Here is a 20,859-nt window from a genome sequence, read left to right on the forward strand (position 1 = left end):
GTATGGGGTTAGCAGTAGCGAAAGACCTTAGCGCCAAAAGTCCACTGAGTTTCTCGCCGGATCTTCTCAGTGGGTCGCGTTTCCGACCTCACCAGGTCGGCAACGGCGTAGATTCTGCGAAGAACTGCTCTTGCTAGGTCCAGTGTTAGCAATACCTTGGATACAACATCGGTTTCGCCATTCAACCAAAAATAGGCTATACTTTGGTGGTTTCATATAAGCTTCCAAACAATGAAACAAGACGGTATACGAAATAATATGAATGGTAGCCTCAACAGCACAATTTATAAAACATGTAACATGACATAATTATCTCAATGATGCTTAAGTCTATTCTTAATTTTTTGCTCTCAAAAAGGAGGATGTAGGCAAATAAGTATGAGTAATATTAAACTAGACACTAAAATAAAAAATATATGTATATTATCGTTCAAAATTACGATATCTACTAATGCGTCATAATTTAAATATTACGTTTATTAAAATATTTATTGCGGAATTACATAATTTACGTATTGTACACAAATAGGACGATATTCTAAGCCATAGATACATGAGATATCGGAACACACATTTGCAATATACCGGTATCAGAAATCGATTCCAGGGACGACAAACAAACTTTATCAATGGAGTCTCTGGGTCTGCGGAGGGACTTCGGCTCCCTCTGTATTTTGTACCGTATGTTCCATGGGGAGTGCTCTGAGGAATTGTTCGAGATGATACCAGCATCTCGTTTTTACCATCGCACCGCCCGCCACCGGAGTAGAGTTCATCCATACTACCTGGAGCCACTGCGGTCATCCACAGTGCGTTTCCAGAGATCTTTTTTGCCACGTACCATCCGGCTATGGAATGAGCTCCCCTCCACGGTGTTTCCCGAGCGCTATGACATGTCCTTCTTCAAACGAGGCTTATGGAGAGTATTAAGCGGTAGGCAGCGGCTTGGCTCTGCCCCTGGCATTGCTGAAGTCCATGGGCGACGGTAACCACTCACCATCAGGTGGGCCGTATGACCGTCTGCCTACAAAGGCAATAAAAAAAAAAAAAAAAAAAAAAGTCACTTTCCTCAGCAATTAGGGAACGAATGAAGAAGAGAATAAAAATAAAAATTATGTATCATTTCCAGCAAATAATTTTAATGGAGTCGGTACCACAATTCTGCTAGCTTGATCACAATCTGGTGTCTTAAACTGTAGAGTTGGTATTTATCTGTATGGCCTCTGTGTATCTAGTATTAATCTGCCCAATAATCACTCATTCGAGTCTGCAAGTAAAAAAATTGCATAGGTTTGATTTGATTGCAGTTTATAATTCGTTTACCCTGGAAGTCGTTAAGGAAGTCTGGAACATGTGTTAAATACATATTTATGTAGTTAAAATGTAAAGGATTTGAAATTCCGCTCATTTCAACCTCTATAACAAAATTAAAATCACAGTAAGATGATTCGTAACCATTATCTTTTGATTATTTAATGTGTATTTAAATAACATTGCAATACCTACCTACTTTAGTTTTGATAACCTTTCGCTATATTCTGATAAAATACAAATCTAACTCAATGCTTCTTAACTTAGAAATTGCTGCAAACCTGTTCATTAAAATAGATAATTCCAAACAAAATTTGTCTGCTTGCTCATGTTCTACGGTCAACGCTATCTTTATCCGATAATCCGATCGATTGAGTTTCAACTTGGCACAAGCTTTGGTAAGTCTTGTGAAGGTTTCTGACTCTATGTCTTAAATATTAAATATATTATCTATGGCACTATAAAAGTAGGACAAGGGGTACTGGAGTCGTTTCATTATATGATTTTATTTGATTTTTTTTTTTTACTGGTAGAGGGTAATTTGCCGTACCGCGTGCATTTATGTCGACTCTGTGTATTTGGGTATTTATCGCGGAAATGTCTTTAATACTGTGTTATTTTAATTTTGATAATATTCGGGCATTTCCACTCTTCAAATATTATATTTATTATTACGGTTTGTTTAGATATATTATTTGTTAATGAGACATTTCGATAAGGAACCAAAGAGAGAGAGAGAGAGAATAAAGAACACTAGTTTTATTCATTAATCAAGACCAAGTTTATGCCTACTGCCTACGGGTAACCGGGTGTAGTCTTATCTAGAGCTATAAATCCATAAAACGTCGAATGATTAATTAATGTTGTACTGACATACGAGTATCGAAATCGTAATAAATGAATAAGTCAAGGTTAATCAGGTTATTATAGATCATAAATACACTTAATAGCGTTTTTCAAAACAAGCTTGGGAATATATATTTGTTTAGTTTATTAATTGGCCTGGGTATTTGAAAAACACAGAGCAATGTGGATTTCATCATTTGACTTATTTTTTTAAATTGATTGATTATGATCTGTGTATCTAGTATTAATCTGCCCAATAATCACTCATTCGAGTCTGCAAGTAGAAAAATTGCATAGGTTTGATTTGATTGCAGTTTATTATTCGTTTACCCTGGAAGTTGTTAAGGAAGTCTGGAACATGTCTTAAATACATATTTATGTAGTTAAAATGTAAAGGATTTGAAATTCCGCTCATTTCAACCTCTATAACAAAATTAAAATCACAGTAAGATGACTCAAGTAGTAATTCAGTAACATGATACACCTGATAGCGTTTTTCAAAACAAGCCTGGGAATATGGGTGTAAATATTTGTTTAGCTTAAATAATTGGCCTGAGTATTTGAAAAAACACAGAGCAATGTGGATTTCATCATTTGACTTATTTTTTTAAAATTGATTGATTACGATTTAAGATGCATTGTAATACCTACACATTTTTTCTGCTATAAATACCATTAAATAGAAAAAAAACTCTTTGTTATTTTTAGTAGCAGAGATAGACGGAGGAGGTCACGGCCCTACCCTAATATTGAGTGATACCGAAAACATTGATCACAAATTATAGGCTATTGCTGACCTTGAGACCTAAAACCCAAGGCTTAAGCGCATGGCCGAGAGAATTATTCTCGTAAGACCATATTCTAGAGAAAGGTATACCCTAGTATTTTGATGTAGATTAATGTTCCCCATTAACTCAATCTTAGCTTGAAGACTTTAATTTTCTTCCAGAAAGCGTTTGTATGATTCCTTTATACTGTCCCACCAAACTTTCGAAGGTTCTTCCGGTTTAAGTAAATACATAATTTCCCGAGTACCTATTGTAAGATATACAAACGGTGTTAAAAATCTTTAGCAACAACTTATGAGGGCAACAACTCCCCTTGAGGCTACTGGAGGTTAGGTTATAATATATTATTTAAAATTATACCAAGTTCCAATATTTACTTCGAACGGCCGTTTATTTAAATAGATAGAAGGAATACTGCTCTCTGACGGAATACGATCTAACGAATAATGAGTATTTTGTTAATTTTTTTGTATTTTTATTTATTATTTTTATTTATTTATTATTTAGTATTTTTATTTATTATTTTGTTGTATTTTGTGTATTTTGTTACCTAGTTTAACAAAAATAAAAATATTATATAATTGCTTGTGTTGTCCAACCGATTACTTGAATGATTCAGATAAACATTCAACTTCTTAACTAGCATACTTATGTAAATAAGCGTAATTAATTGAAATCCCTATTCTTTTGAGAACTAGGGCGGTTTCAAATAACTTTTCGGAGAATTAACTGCGTCGCTGCCAAGTGTACGCTGCACCACTGTCATTGCCAGACAACTTTTCATTCTCGATGTCTGAAATTGGTGTGACATTCAAGAAAAATATATTCTATAAAAAATGCTTTACGATTTTTCATTAACAAAAAAAAATATTTCATAAAACCTTGTGATGATTAATACTCGTACATTTATAATCATAGATAAATAAATGGAATATGACAAACTCACATTCAGTATCATTCTAACAAATATTTTAATCTTTTTTTTTTATTGCTTATACGTGCGGACGAGCTTACAGCCCACCTGGTGTTAAGTGGTTACTGGAGAGATCTACAACGTAAATGCGCCACACACCTTGAGATATAGTTCTAAGGTCTCAACTCAGGTATTGTCACAACGGCTGCCCCACCCTTCAAACCGAAACGCATTACTGCTTCACGGCAGAAATAGGCGGGGCGGTGGTACCTACCCGTGCGGACCTACCACCTCCTACCACCAGGTCCTACCACCAGTAATTACGCAAATTATAATTTTGCGGGTTTGATTTTTATTACACGATGTTATTCCTTCACCGTGGAAGTCAATCGTGAACATTTCTTAAGTACGTATTTCATTAGAAAAATTGGTACCCGCCTGCGGGATTCGACCACCGGTGCATCGCTCGATACGAATGCACCGGACTTCTTATCCTTTAGACCACGACGACTTCAAAATCACCACCAACTCGCAAAACATACAGAAGGCGGGCCACTAGAAACGATTGTCTTTGAATAAACTTGCAACCAGTGATGCGGTGTAGTTGAAATCCTGAGGTTGTTACTAATATTTCCGAACTACGAGTAATACGTGCTCACGAAAGATTTCCACTATCATGTAAAAAAATTGACATCAGATTAAGTGTTTTTTTGAAAGTTACTGGTGTTTGTAGATAGATGTTGAAACTCTCACTCTATTTTAATTTCAGAAATGCACAAACGACTGAAGGTGATTCAGAGACACGCAGACTGTATCATGATGAACACATTCTAACAGCTAGAAACATTTACAACAAGTTCTAAGTAGAAATGCACCTTTGCATCAACAAAGTGTTTAATATGTAGAACATCGTAGTATGATGGAAACTCTCCCAAAAACAATCCCGGTAGGTAAATCTATCTCAGTCATGTGATACATGCCACTCCACACTTCCCAACAAACTTTTTTAACGTTGGGTAGAAGATCTGTAGTTCGAAATTATAGATAATCTCCTTCATACTAAATAGATCCAGCCCCAACGGATTACCAGCACCGAGTAAGTATGGATACACTGTACTATGACTGTATGACAAACTTTAGTTGAATCATTTAGATAAATTTTCTTAATACAAATTTACTTAATTTCTTAATACACATATACATTTCTATAAGTATTAATACAAAACAGCGTAGACCGGAACGTGTAGAAGACAAGCTTATTGTTATTTCCAACTATAGTTGTTAGTATATATAGTTCCAAGTATATAGTTCCAACTTATAGTTTGTTGAACTCAAGTATATTTTAAAAAGTTACAGACAAAAATTTGGACCATAACAAATGTTTATTCTAAATTATTTAAGAATAGGTCAAAGCATAAAATCTTTTTTAAAAAATCATTTTTTGACATTGACATTATTCTTTAGTTGACACTTGACAATTGACATGTAATCTGACTAAACTCAACACTTTCCAATGAAAGTGATTTCAAAACTTTATTCCATTTAAACCTATTTTTAGCTATTTAATAATTCCACGTTTCTAATTCCCTTCACATAAGCCAGTAGCTTTCTCCTTTAATCTTAATTAGATAAATTAAAATAATGGGACGAAAATCGCAATCAAAACCAAACCAAAAGAAATCCACTGGAAAGGAAAATAATAAATTATACCTACAGAAAAGAAAAGAATTAGCTTTTCTTGTTGATAGAGTGCTAAGACTTACCAGTATATTTCAAGCGACTGGTAACGTAAGCAAAAGTTGGGAACATCATTTAGAAATCGAGAAATTAGTGAATGAAATTACTAACATAGAAGGAACGCAGTTAAGAAATACTCGAACTCTTCGGCAAACTCACATTGATAAATATTTGCAGTGGCTAAGAGAAAACGGTGTCCAATTCGATGGTAACTATTTTTAAATCAATGTAGCATTTACATTAATCAATAATAACACACCAAACATTCAGCACTATTTCAGTACATCAATCCAATTGGTTATTTCATAAGGTCAAGTTTTGTCTCAGTTCTAAGTTTTTGACAATTTAACAATTAAAGTATAGCAAATTTTCAGTAAAAATATACTTAGTTAAGATCAGAATTATAAATATTACATATAATTTAATTGACTTCTTAGAATTTTAAATTTTTTGATTATTATTAGGAAATTTATAGAATATTTTAAATATATAATTAATATCCCTTTGAATTTTTAAAAGAAATGAAGTAGTTTTAAATGGCTTTTGCTTCGTTACTATGAATCATCAGTAAAAAGAGTGGCTATTCATTAAAAAAATTTAAGATTTAGGTCTGCATTTAAAAATATTTTTGTATGATCCTGCCTATTTGCTGGTGCCTAGAGGGCCATTCTAGCCATGCCCAGGCTACCAGCCTCTGGCTCACTGAGCTCACAAGCTCAACCTTAGGGAATTTGTTAATGATTTGAGAATGATTGTTGTAATAGGTCTGCCATCTCCAAAAATCGGCCAAAAACTCATACAATGTATAATATAATGTAATATTATTCTAACTCACAATTCAGTAGGCTAGCCTGCCATTAGTAGGATTGATGACCAGATGTAGGTCGCAGCAATCTGCTGAGTGCTAGGAAATTCAGGATTCATCAGGATAATTCTTGTGAGCTTTAAGGTAGGTTTATGTCCAGCAGTGGTTATCTGTAGGCTGATGATGATATTTTTAGCTATTGCAAACTTTGTTTGTAGATAGTCAACATCATTTATGGAAGTAGATTTAATTTAATTTAAATAATACATTAAAGCACAAATGTCTGTACTAAACAGTATGAGATATTGCCTTGAATAACTCGAATTTAAAGTAGTACTTGTAATAGTTTGAATATTTATTAAAAGATTTCAAATACATATTTCAGTTAAACAATATTTATTTCTGCAAAAGTATCAAAAAGTAAATAAGTATATTATGAAATTATTAAAAAAAATCTTGTTATTTACAGGGATTGAAATAGCGGAATTCAAAGGATATGATCTTGGTCTTAAAGCTTCAAAAGATTTCACTGAAGGATCTCTGATTTTAACCATACCATCCAAAGTTATGATTACAGAGAAAAATGCCAAAGAATCTGAACTATCAGCATTTATTGCTGTCGATCCTCTTTTACAGAATATGCCAAATATTACTTTAGCCCTATTCCTATTACTTGAAAATAATAACCCAGGTAATTTGGTTAATTTAAAAAAAACCAATATTTCTATCGACCTACCTTACACACCTTAAGTTCTCTGTTGGCTGTGGTTGGTCACTACGGAGCATCTGTCATCTGTAATATAACTCCGTAGGCTCTGCTGCAAAGCCAAATGTTTTTACACAGAATGCTATGAAATCGTCAGACTTGGCAATCAATATCTCTAGTTAAAACACGCTCAGTCTGTACTGTTACAATTAAGCCAATTTTTGTTAACCCAAGTTAAAAGGGTAATAACTTATGGGAGCCCAAGTGAATACATCAGTCCGTCTATATGAGACAATAGAAATCTTGCTCTTTAAACTAAAACCCATGATCGCATTCCTTCAGAAATGTGTGAAATGCATCAGAACATTATTTTTGGTTAATGAAAAAAAAATTGTATCTGACCCAAGATATCCAAGCATTAGCATGACTCTAAGGTAGCTGAATATTTGAAATATTATTACTATGGATGTTTCTTATTTCATAACTAAAAAAAAACATTTTCAGATTCATTCTGGAAGCCGTACATTGAGGTTTTGCCTGAAAAATATTCAACCATTTTATACTACACATCTGAAGAACTTGAACTATTGAAGGTAAGCCTTACCAAAAAAGATAATATAATGATAAATGAAAATGAATTGTTGAGAGCAACTTTTTTTTTGTATTGTTTTTTTTTCTATGTATCCTGATAGCCTTGAGAAGCTATATCATCGCTACCCTAGCGTGTAGGTGAGCTCTCGGGGCTCAAATCGGAGGTGTTGCTAACACTGGCCCTAGCAAGAGCAATGCTTTGTAGAATCTACCACCGGATCGGAAACGCGACTAACTGAGAAGATCCGGCGAGAAACTCAGTGGGCTTAAGCGCAACATCCATTGTGTTTAATAATTATTAGTCTCAACGCAGTCTCAGTAATTACGCAAATTATAATTTTTACTGATTTGATTTATATGTATTAGACGATGTTATTCCTTCACCGTGGAAGTCAATTGCGAACATTTGTTAAGTACGTATCTCCTTAGAAAAATTGGTACCGCCCTGCGGCATTCGAACACCGGTGCATCGCGTGATGCGAATGCTCCAGGCGTCTTATCTTATAGGATAAACGACGACTTCAAATGCACTGATGTTTAAGATTGTAAATTTTGTCTTCTACAATGTATATTAATATCGTTTCGTGGTTACAGCCATCGCCAGTGTTTGAATCATCACTAAAACTTTACAGAAGTATAGCCAGACAGTATGCATACTTTTATAAAAAGATTCACACACTCGATATACCAGTGCTGAAGAAACTTCAAGAAGTTTTCACTTTTGATACTTACAGGTCAGTTGCAAGTATTTCAATTAAAAAAAACAACCAATTGTACTTTCAGTATATTGAATAAGATATGTTTATAAAAGTCTATCTGGGAAAAAAGTATTTATTCTTTAACTACATTTTCAACATGGACAAATATTTTTGGCATCAATAAGAAAAGGAAACATATAGAACTTAAAAATATGTATTAAATAGTAATAGTAGTGAGGGTGCTATATAATATGCATGCATCAAAAAAGTAATGTTTTTTTTTTTTAAATCTCTTAAATTTATTTCCATTTGCTTTCATTAAATTTTTTTAGAGTCTGGACATCTTGATTTTTATATTTAGATCAATAACATAAAGAAATCCAATTAACAATATTATAAAGAAACCTTAATATAAATATCTATAATATAGTATAGAATTTTCATTTTTGAATTGTTTAAAATTGAAATGATTCTGAACCTATTCATCTAATATAAATGACTAAAGGCCTGCTTCTCTATTTACTAAGTAATCCATTTACTATAGTACTAAGTTGTATTATTCCTATCCGTTTTATTTAAAAGACTTAAATAACTCCTAAGGTATATAATTCTCATAAATGAAAACACAAAAAACTAAACAATCCAAACATTTAATACTGAAAATTAAGATAACATGAACTACATTAATCTGAATACAAAATAAAAACATAATTTTCTTTGTTTATCAGATCTTTAAATAAATCAGGTCACTAGTTTTAAATTAAATATACTAACATAATATTTAATAGATTAAGAAATTAATTATTGAAAAGGCTTTCTCAGTGAATCCCACATGTACTCCGGAGATTCTTTTCCGTTACGAGAATCCAATGTATTCAATGTGTAAATATTTGATGAAAGCATTGGACTGACACTCCGGGTACTGCTCGAGTTTCTTTGAATTTTTCTGCATTCAAATACCGGTGTAGGTATCTTCTGATCGCAAACAGTAGAATTTCCATGATTCATACATTTTTGATGCTTCCATTTAAAAACAGCGTAAGTTAATAAAAATAATACTATCCCTAATCCTGCTATGCTTGCAGTAGCAACTGTCACAGATTTCGTTTGACTCGACATACTCTCATGCCCTCCATGCGACGATTCGGTTCTCTCAAAAGAACTGAAACTTTGGTAGTCTGGTGAAATATTGCCGGTCAGCTCACGTAGATGTTGCAAATCTTCTAGAACAATCAAACCATCGCCATCTACGTCTTCCTCTGAAACAGGTTTTAAACTAGGCTGTGCAGGTGATGTTTCTGTAAATTATGTAACAATTAGTACAATTATATTAAATTAACTTATTAAAAAATGTAATATTAAACGAGCCTACCTTCTTGCAAATGCTGTTCATTCGATTGATTTCCATAATTGTTTCTCATCATTGTAAATATTTGATTCCAATTCACTATATTATCTTCTTTGCTTTCAGTCAGGATCCGACCTTCTCTTACTGTCTCCCCGGTATCATTCAACTGTTTGATGCCTTCAGGGATCTTCTTAAATTGTTCATTTTTACTAATTAGGTTAGCATTTGTCAAATTTTGAAACAAAGACATTATACCCATATTTTCAGCGTTTTCGTTAACATTGTTACCGAAATCTAAAACGAGTGGAATGTTGGCGTGATTCGATGCTAAATTTGGATAGACTGTTGTCGTTTTTGCAGTTGCTTCATGTGAATTTGCTTCTAATATAGCTCTTAGAGGATAAGTCTCTTTAGAAATTGGTTCTATAAGAGATTTAGATAAAAATGGCTCTGGCGGATTTGGTTCTTTAGAAGCATTGTGGAAAATATCAGCTAAATGGACATGACTTGAACCTCTTTCTCGGTGTGCCACTAATTCATTTAAAGACATATTCCTTTCCATTAGTATTTTTGATAATCGTTCACTCGCTGAAAATATAAAATATGTTATTAATACAAAGAATTATGGTAAAATTAGACAACCAAACATAAAAAGATATTAAACACACTTTGAGTGTCGTTCAAAATTTCTTCGATTTCGACTTTGGCTGTTTCTTCCGTAAAACTTTCCGTAGTTTCTGGTGATAGTTCAGTCGTTATTGAAAATATCGGTGACCTCATTCTATTACTTGAAGTTTTGGGACTTCGTGTTGTAATGAAATCTGCAAGCTCAATGTCTTTTTCTTTATATTCAATCATTACAGCCGGGTTTGTTGTTTGTGTTCTCGTTGTAAATTCTGACGCAAAGGATACATTGCTCGTGGAAAATAAATGCTTTAAAAAGTCTTCTTCGGCTAGTTCAGTTGTGTTAATTTTTTGACGTAGCCGTTTTTTCTTTAGTCTATTGTTGAAAGATTGTCTTCGAGCCAAAGAAGAATTTTTAGAATATTTGTAAGATGGTGTAACTGTTGGACTTTCAACTACCCGGACAATAACTTCAGATCCAATTTGATTGTCGAACAATGTATTTAACGGTATATTCATTTCTGTACTAGTACTTTCAGTTTGCGTAATGCTGTTTGTAGAATTTATGAAATGATTTTCGTACTTTGTAAATACTTGTTGTGTTGGTATTTCCTCAGTTGTCGATGCCAATGTAGTAGTTGGATGATCAATCTCAGTTGTAGGATCGGGTGGAACATGTGTATTTTTAGGAAGAATATGTTTAGATTCATTTGTTTTCGTAAAATTTCTTCTATGAAGAGCATATTTTCTTGCATTTAACGCTATCAAATCTTTGTTTACTTGATTTTTAACGATTGTTGCATTTAACATAGGTCGCATTCGTAATTTTCTACGTATTAATGGTGAGAACCTACGAATCGTTACAACTCTATGAGTAGTTACTGGCTGTGCTTCGGTAGTAATGGATATTTCGTGTTTTAGTTGCTGCTCTTCTTGATTTGCTTCAGTGGTTGCAGTACTGTTTTCCACCACAATCTCTGTTGATTCATGTGTACTAACTTGTGAATTGGCTTCACTATTCTCGTTATCTTGTGTATTTTTAATCGTATCTTCATTAACTATGATTTCATCGTTTTTATTTCCAGATTGGATTTCTTGCTCAATTTCCGATGAGCTTTCTGTCTTCAATATGGCTAAGGCCTTCTCGTTCCCGCGAAGTAGATCAAGCAATGTCAGATTATGTCGTTGCAACACCTCACTTAAACTGGTCCCGTTCGATTGTTTTATAATTCTTTTCAATGTCATCGGATCTATTGAGGTCTCCTGTAAACAGCATAGCGAATATTTTGTGTTAGACCAGTAACCTAAGAGGTTGTTCATTAAGCTATTAAAAATATTAAGTTATTCGAATAGTAAATGGATCTTGTTTTCATTATGAAATGTAACAGCAATTCTGAAACTTGAATTCTGAAATTGTTACTGTTACTTCTGAATCATGTCTCAAACTAGGCCTTGGCATTCATGTTGTCTTCTGTAGGCAACCACGTACAACCAGGGTCCGTACTCACCTGTTCACCTAAGCCAGTAAAAATACAAAAAAAGAAAGAAATAGCTATACCTTGTTATTTTTATTTTCAACTCCATGTGATTTGTTTCTGAGATCTCCACTTCTACTCAAAGTTTCTTCAACCGGTCGCGTTTTGATTTCTCTAGGTACCACTTCATATGAAAATTCTGATGAAAACTTATCTTCTATGTTTGGCTCGTTATCTCTTTTCTTATTTCTATCTAAATGTTTTTCCTCTTCTATTTGAGGAACGAATTCGTTATTTTCTACGGCTGCTTCCTGTACAAAGTCTTCGTCGTTGACTTCACCTTTATCTTTATTTACAAAACGATTTCGATGTTTATCCGATATAATTTTATCTTCCGAGTGTAATGGTTCGTCTCGCTCGATGACCACTTCAACAGGTGTTTCTTCGGGTGGACCTGCATTGTATTCATTGAATTCAGGCCAAGTGCTCGAAGTTGGTCTTCTTCGTCTCAAACCTCGTCTTTTTGATAGTCTCTCCTCTGTGACCTCTTCTCTCCGTTCGCTTGGCCTAGGATTAATTTTTTTACGTCTTCTCTTTGGTACATCTGTTGTAACGTAGGACGATTGATCTAAATCGAAGTATGGCCTAGGCGGCTCTTCGGGGAACACGTATCTTTCTTCTGGAACTAAGTCGTCGGAAGGTGACGGTCGTCTTTTGCGTTTACGTCTCGGCCTTCGTCTTCTTGGTGTTTCCTCGTGCTGATCATAGTTCCATACATGACTTTGTGTTGATTTTAAAACGCTTGGTTCTGTTTCGACAACTCTCCATGGCTGTAATAGAAAAGGAAAATGTTATTACGTATTAAAAACATTCAAAACGTAAATGCATTAACCATAATAATAAAGAATATATTGATTAACTGAATTTCTAATAAAACATTCTCTTATGCTTAAAAAATCCTCAGTAGCTTATTTTCATCTAGGTTCGGAAATTAAACGCTGGATAAGAGAAAGAGTATATAGTCATTATATAATTATGGATGCAGCAACAATAACTTTTGAATATGAATAAAATGTTACTAAACTAATCGACTTTGCATCTCTAGATAGGATAAGTAATACTTTTGTCACAGCAATTATGTTTTTTTTTTTATTTATTGCTTAGATGGGTGGACGAGCTCACAGCCCACCTGATGTTAAGTGGTTACTGGAGCCCATAGACATCCACGACGTAAATGCGCCACCCACCTTGAGATATAAGTTCTAAGGTCTCAAGTATAGTTTCAACGGCTGCCCCACCCTTCAAACCGAAACGCATTACTGCTTCACGGCAGAAATAGGCAGGGCGGTGGTACCTACCCGCGCGGACTCACAAGAGGTCCTACCTCCAATGTAATGAACATAGAAAATGTATTGCACTAGCTTTTAGCCGCAGCTTCGTTCACGTTATTTTAAATTTTGTCGAACAATTCAGAAATGGATCACGCATTATATTAGGACTTTGCTATACAATATAAATATTGTATGCCCTTCCATTTAGCGATTAATATATACAAGTGCATACATAGATACATGCGAACATGCCACGCATAGCTTTGGCCATGAGTAAAACATGCTTTTTTTTTTCCTACCTAAGCTGGTAGCCTAGAGAGGCTATTCCAGCGTAACCGTAACTAGTAGGTGAGCTCACGGGGCTCAAACCTGACGACGATGCTAACACGAACCCTTGCAAGAGCCATGCTTCGCAGAATCTACCACCGGATCGGAAATGCGACCCACTGAGAAGATCCGGCGAGAAACTCAGTGGGCTGTGTCTGAGAGTTAATTTACTCGTCGAGCCATTCGTCGCAAGCGACAGGTTCGACGAGAACGGTGACCGGTGCTTGAAGTACCTAGAAGCACCGTTAGTGGATCGGGAGGATTCGAGATGACGTGTTTTGGGCGACGTCGACTGCTTTCCATTCTTTCCGCAGGATCGGGAATGAAAAAACCATGCATTTTCAAATGTATATACGCTTGCCAGTTACATGTTTGCCTTATGCGTTTTGATGACGGTTCTCTTTTTCGGGATATTAGATTTTCATAGATAGGACAGGCCTATTTTCTTCCAAAAAATAGTCTATTATCCCTTTCGAGTAGTACATTTTATTGATCTAAAAATATCCTAGGTATATCTTTTCTATACTCCTAAAATATTACGAGTATCGAAAAATTCATGATAATCGGTTGAGTAGTTAAGGCGTAAAAACAACAAACAAACAAATGAAGAGTCTTCAATTCATAGAACTGTAAAGTTCTTGCTTAAAGACATGAAGAGACTAAAAAAACCATTATTTAAAAAAAAGAAGAAGAGAAGCTAATTAAATAAGGGTTGGATACTTTTAAAACCTGCTTAGCCTGGAGGGTATGTGTAAAGTGAGTATTGAAGAAATTAATCGAATAATTAGGTGTATCAATAAGACACGTATTATGAGTATATTATGCAATATAGCAAAACATGATTTAAAAGAAAAACATTCTTATTCAAGTTAAACTCGACCGTATCATCAACATAATATACAAATTATTACTCCAGTTGTGGAAATAATGTATAATGAACTTCTTTTTTTCATCTCTTGATGTGTTAACACAATCCGTAGGTTACGTAAAGCCAAAACGACACTTTCAGCTCAACACAACAATGGCGTATTCATAAAAAAAAATAAAAAAAACATTCATGTGAATGTAATGTGGGAATGTTATAAATAGCAAAAGTTTTAAATATACAACGATTCTTTAAATTATCATAGAGCCGGTTTACAATCGTAGACTTGTTGATGACGTAATTTCATATTATATAGAATTTAATACGAAAGTTATTTGATTTAACGCCAGCATTTCAGTTAAAAAAAAACACTTTGAATACATAATATACAAATGTTTCGATTCATCTTTTATTATTACGTAGATAGAGCAAGGATGACATTAAGTGCTAAAAATTTGCCTGTGACTATCTATCTTAAGACTTAAGGTCGAAGTTTCAATCTTAATACGCATCTGTTTTCTCCTACCTAAGCTGATAGCCTTGAGAGGCTATTTCAGCGTAACCTTAACTGGTAGGTGAGCTCACGGGGCTCAAACCGGAGTGATGCTAACACTGACCCTAGCAAGAGCAGCGCTTCGCTGAATCTACCACCGGATCGGCAACGCGACCCGCTGAGAAGATCCGGCGAGAAACTCAGTGGGCTAGATGCAACTGCTGTCCAGTCCTTCATATCGGAACGCATAACTGTTTCGCGGCTGAGACAATACGGTGGTTATTTTTCCTCCCTAAGCTGGTAGCCTTGAGAGGCTATGCCGGCGTAACCGAGCGGGTAGGTGAGCTCACGAGGCTCTAACCAGAGGACGTTGCTAACACTAGCCCTAGCAAGAGCTGTGCTTCGCAGAATCTACCACCGGATCGGAAACACGACCCACTGAAAAGATCAGGCGAGAAACTCAGTGGGCTGTGTCTATGAGTTAATTTACTCGCCGAAACCTTTCGCGACGGGTTCGAGGAAAACGGTGACCGGTACTTGAGGTACCTAAAAACACCGTTAGTGGATCGGGAGCCTCGGAAGGATCTGCGAAATGGTGGTTACCCCTGCTCGCTCACGATACGCTCCTGCTACAAGTAATTATACTTTTTTTAATTCTATTTTTATTATACGATTTAATCACTTTATCGGGGGAGTCATCAAGATGTGTTAAGTAGGTGTACTCTTATAAAACTTGGTACTCGCTTGCGAGATTTGAAATACTAACATAGTCACAGCGCTTGCGATTATCCTTAGTTAATGACAATTCCTTTCCCCTCCCCCTCATCTAAGACATGCTTATTTAAAAATCATCTTTACCAAACGTATAAAATATTCTAATCCAAAACTACCTTTTTTGCTTTTGGAGATTAAAACCGAATTAAAAAATGCGAATTTGACGTAAAGGAAATGGAAATTGTATCCGTTAATTCAGATTATAGTCACTAAAAAAGTAGCGATGGTAATATAAGCTTTTAAATAGTATTATATCATAAGCATCGAAGATGAAAGGCATTACAAAACATAGAGTACATGATATTATCGAGAGAAAAGTTGAAAGTGTTAACCGGTTTGCTTCGACCTTAAATTACAGTAAACATACGTGTAGGTACTGCACTGATATGCAAAAACATTTGCGGTTTCATTTTATCAATAACTTTTATTGACAATGTCAATTCACTATTCCAATTTTGCTTTTGATTTTGTCTATAAAATCGAGTTTTATTGACCACTAATGAAACCAGGTCACGCTGTAACTATCGTTAATTACATGAGTAACATCGATTTCTTCTCCTCGTTCGCTATCTATCGTACTGTTATAATACTCTCTGGTTCTTAGCTTTGCTTCGATCGTCACCTTTCCCGAATAGCTTCAGCACATATGATCCTTTATTAGAGAACAATCCCCTCCCTATCCAGTCAGTCCTATTCCTAATTACACACGGCACGATTGCCGTCATTGTCGTCATAAATCTTTGTATGTTTATTTCATCAATAAAATATATTTTAAAAAGATCATTTCTCAATTCCGTATAACAGTACGTTGATGGTACTAAGACACAAACCTGCCTTAGAATAACAACAGCAAATTTCATGACAATCGTATGAATGGTAGAAACGCATAGAGGTTTTCTATCCGGCTATAAATAGCCCCATAGAAGAGTGCTAGACATATTCCTAGTTAAAGATCCGCAGTGCCGTTCGTTAAAGATATTTTATTATATAACTTAACAGCATGTGAGCCGTTTGTTTAACTATCCACTTAGGAGCACAATTAATCTACAACAGTGCTCTTTTGTCTTTATTTTTTTGTTCTAATAAGTTAAAACAACAGCAATATTAGTATCTTCTCTCTTCCCAAATTTTTAGACATTGTGAGTATATAAGGTGTATATGTTCTGAAAAGTAACTGCTCGGTTGAAGCTATTATACGAATCATCCATTATCAACGTTGGCATGAATCAATAACTCTCTAATTAGTAATAAAACCAGTGGAAACGAAGTCGCCATTGTAAATTTTCACATAATACCACGGCCCGGCGACGCGTGCCTAACTCACCGGCGTAATTTACATTTAAACACCAGACATTGAACTCCGATGTAATTTCACTTCTTTATTAAATTCGTTTTAACAGAATGGTCAATGAGAAGCGACGAAGATTATTGTGTCATCGATAGTGATGATTTTGAAATTTATAAAATGAATTTTTTTTTTTAAATGTCTTTCATAAGTGAACGGGTTCACTATTTACTTGATGGTAAGTGATTACCGAAGCCTATGAACGTGACGACCTTTTTTTTTATTGCTTAGGTGGATGGACGAGCTCACAGCCCACTTGAGTGTGTGGTGTTAAGTGGCTACTGGAGCCCGTAGACATCTACAACGTAAATGCGCCGCCAACCATCTTGAGATTTAAGTTCTAAGGTCTCAGTATATTTAGTTACAACGGCTGCCCACCCTTCAAACCAAAACGCATTACTGCAGAAATAGGCAAGGTGGTGGTACCTACCCGCGCGTACTCACAAGCGGTCCTACCACCAGTAATTACGCAAATTATAATTTTAAGGGTTTCATTTTTATTACACGATGTTATTTCTTCACCGTGGAAGTCAATCGTGAACCTTTATCGAGTACGTATTTCATTAGAAAGATTGGCCTGAGATTCGAACACCGATGCATCGCTAAACACGAATGCGCCGGACGTCTTATCCGTTAGGCCACGACGACTTCAAAACTTCTACAACGTAAACGCGCCACTCACCTTGAGATATAAGTTCTAAGGTCTCAGTGTATGTAGTTACAACGGCTGTCCCATCCTTCAAACCGATACGCATTACTGCAGAAATAGGCAAGGTGGTGGTACCTACCCGCGCGGACTCACAAGAGATCCTAACACCAGTAGAAATTTAAGCCGATATAAGCTTTCCCACCCTTCAAATCAGAACGCGTTAATAGGTGGTGAAAATAGGCAAGATGGTGGTACCTAGCCATGCGCGCTCACATTACCAATAATTACAAAAATTAAGATATATCGTATTACAAATGTAATGTATTAGTAATAATAGATCTAATATTTAATCGAGTACACGTAAAGTTGCGTATGAAATAAATATGTATGAACTGAGTCGTCAATCATATTTTTAGAATAATAAAACCTTATATAAAATATTTATGAATTCCAATTTTCTTCCGCTCGCTGCCAGACAAAGGTCCAAAACTGGAAAGAACATATGCGGGTTCACAACATTTCCTACCTACGGAACCTAATTATAATTTAATTTAAAATGTCACATAGGTATTTATGTAAATTGTAATTTTTATTCATTTTTATGTGTAAAGTAGTAATATTATCATTACATATATTGTTGATATTTATGTATATGTGTTTTTTCAATCGATTAATTTCGATATTCCGATTAATTCCGATTAATATCTTTCCTGAGTTGGTTCTTGTTCACATGGCGATTGTCTGAAAGAACGATAAGATCGCCCATTGTACTTTTCGATGTAATGTTTTGCATTTGTGTATTCATTTGTATAAAATGAAAGCATACTTTACTCTCTAATCTTGACGCCTTCAGCTCTAACACTAGGAGTAGGCTTAGAGACCCCGGTAACTGCACGCGTCGAACTCGAGTTCGACGTACAACCTAGCCCATGCATCAGCCCGCTGAGTTTCTCGCCGGATCTTCTCAGCGGGTTGCGATTCCGATCCGCTATTACATTCATTCGCGAAGCAGCTGCTCTTGAGTTATTAGATCTCCTTCAGAGGCGCTCGTGCAGCTGTTAGCAAATCCCACCCCTCCTGGCTGAGCCTTTGCTCGCCCACCTGTCCTGGTGAAACTGGAAAGGCCTCTGGGACACCAGTAATCACTCATTGAAAAAAAAAAGTTGTAACCAAATGTTGTACTTTTGTAAATTCCAATTAAAACCCACTAGATGCTTTGTAGACAACATCAATTTCAATTTTTAATACTTGGAACTCCATTAAAGTTGTAAATATGATATCAAATATATATCGGAGAAAAATGGAACCATAAAACTATTTATAGCAAATAGAGACACCAATTCTGTTGCTTAAACTTTCGATAAAAATATACTTATGTAATTAGAACATCATCTAATAAAATTAGAATTGCAAAGAAGACCTAGTTCCACAAAATAAAATATTGTATTATAATATCAAATTGTGTTTCGTTACGCATACGAGGTGCGGTTTGTAAGCGTATTTTTTTTAATCTAGGTTGATTTTCTAATTAGTACAATTAGGTACTACCAACAGCATGCTCTACTTACAACAAGAAACTCCCATATTTTCTAAGGCACACTAGTTTCTAACCCGACCAGATCTCGTATCCGTAACAAGTATCTATATGCCTATTATACTACCTAATATATGTGCTATAGGTAACAAAATTTAAGTTTAATTACTTTAGACGTAATTCTATCATACAAATAAAAAATAACGGGAATATTTAAATTAGCATCCGAATTGAAATCGGTCTTCTGTTATATTTGTTAAAAAACATACCACAAGACGATTGGGATTAGAGAGAGAGAGAAAGAGAGAGAGAGAGAGAGAGTATTCTTTATTGTACACCAAAAAAGAAATAGACAGGTGCGATACATTAAATACAAAAAAAGTACAATTGAAGAAGACAGCAATTAAATTACCTTCTCGGAAATCGGGGTTCCGCTGTCCAAAATCAATGGTCGTAAATCCTGCCGGTACTCCAAGTCTTCCTCCGCGGAATGCACAATGATCACTAAAGCAGCCAGCGTGCTCAACAACGGCATGGTGTATCTCCATATAATACCCATATTATAATAAAGAAATTGTTTTTTCAATTTTTTACGCGCCCACGCAGCACGTTGAAATGGAAAAAGAAAAATCTACACACTGCACCAACTTTAAAATGCTCACTCTAAATCGTAATATTAAAATTTTTAATTGTTGTGGTTATCAAAATACAGAACGGAAAACACAAGTCACTGTATCGAAGAATTGTAGTGGGAAAAAGAAAACGTTAAAGCAAAAGCTGAAGCAGTGCTCCGTGAAAATTTTGTTTCGTTCTTTTTCAAATTATCGATTCGAATGGCCAACCATTCAATTGTTTTCACGTCATATTTACAAACGTGCCGGCATTGCGTTCGTAAATTGAATTTTTGAACAAGAATGTTTCATGTTTTTTTTTTTCTTTCTTTCAATTTAATTTGAAAGTAGCGATTAGCCTGCGCACGTTAGTCCGCGGCGACTTTGCGCTTTCGACTCTTTCAAGCCAAGCAATATAGCATGCGACACGCCGAGTAATGATGCACCTTTATTTTGTTTTTTTTTTTCGAACGAATCGTGTATATGTGGACGTATGCTTTTTATAATCGTGAACGATATACGTGATTTTCAAAACGCAAATAGTATTGAAGCGTACATTCGCTATTTCATAGTGATTAGGAAATCAGGAATGTATACATGTAAAAATTCAAGAGATTTATTCGTTTCGTGTTTGAATAACATATTTTTTTTCGTTTCAAAAACGTACTAAATTATTTTGAATTCTTTTTTAACAATTTTAATAACTATTTAACGCATACATTGCTTTAGGTATATATGGCAGTGGTGAGAGCACTGAATATTTAGTCAGTGCCTCGATTTTCAAATTTTTTGCTAACCCTTTGACTGCTATGTAGATCACTGGTGCCCTACGTGTCGCATTGAAGTAATTTTGACGAATTCTTTTACTAAGGCGCCCGGAATATCTGGTAGACTTACGGAAAGATGAATCCGAAGATACAGAGAATTCATCGATTTCTAACAGACCAAAAATACTGAAACGTAGATTAACAAACACTTTTTTTTATTTTTCGAAGATGGGTGGACGAGCTCACAGCCCACCTGGTGTTAAATGGTTACTGGAGCCCATAGACATCTACAACATAAATGCGCCAGCGACCTTGAGATAT

The 20,859-nt window shown here is 35.1% G+C and overlaps 3 protein-coding genes across 3 annotated transcripts in view; 1 reads left to right on the plus strand and 2 right to left on the minus strand.

Moving 5' to 3' along the window:
- Positions 1 to 20,859, minus strand: part of LOC114240896 (uncharacterized) — a 173,394-nt gene that overhangs the window by 76,909 nt on the left and 75,626 nt on the right. The window lies entirely within an intron of this gene.
- Positions 5,138 to 20,859, plus strand: part of Setd3 (SET domain containing 3) — a 30,903-nt gene continuing 15,181 nt past the window's right edge. The window contains exons 1-4 of the mRNA XM_028171631.2: positions 5,138 to 5,803; positions 6,870 to 7,091; positions 7,611 to 7,699; positions 8,292 to 8,431. Of these exons, the coding sequence (XP_028027432.2) occupies positions 5,500 to 5,803; positions 6,870 to 7,091; positions 7,611 to 7,699; positions 8,292 to 8,431 (755 nt within the window). The 5' untranslated portion in view covers positions 5,138 to 5,499. The remainder of the gene's footprint in view (positions 5,804 to 6,869; positions 7,092 to 7,610; positions 7,700 to 8,291; positions 8,432 to 20,859) is intronic.
- On the minus strand, positions 9,030 to 20,285 carry LOC114240941 (uncharacterized). The gene is made up of 5 exons (XM_089734808.1): positions 19,573 to 20,285; positions 11,926 to 12,672; positions 10,412 to 11,630; positions 9,768 to 10,331; positions 9,030 to 9,693 (listed from the first exon to the last, which is right to left on the minus strand). Exons 1-5 carry the CDS (start codon positions 19,717 to 19,719, stop codon positions 9,197 to 9,199), a joined length of 3,174 nt encoding a protein of 1,057 aa, XP_089590934.1. The 5' UTR covers positions 19,720 to 20,285; the 3' UTR covers positions 9,030 to 9,196.

Source organism: Bombyx mandarina, chromosome 18, assembly GCF_030267445.1.
Source record: "Bombyx mandarina strain Sakado chromosome 18, ASM3026744v2".
NCBI classification, from domain to species: Eukaryota; Metazoa; Arthropoda; class Insecta; order Lepidoptera; family Bombycidae; genus Bombyx; species Bombyx mandarina.

Coding starts and splice junctions, on each gene's coding strand:
- LOC114240941 (XM_089734808.1), bottom strand. CDS start 19,719: ATGGGTATTATATGGAGATACACCATGCCGTTGTTGAGCACGCTGGCT. Junction 12,673..19,572: donor GAACCCCGATTTCCGAGAAG/GTAATTTAATTG, acceptor TTTCTATTACAG/CCATGGAGAGTTGTCGAAAC. Junction 10,332..10,411: donor AATTTTGAACGACACTCAAA/GTGTGTTTAATA, acceptor TTATATTTTCAG/CGAGTGAACGATTATCAAAA.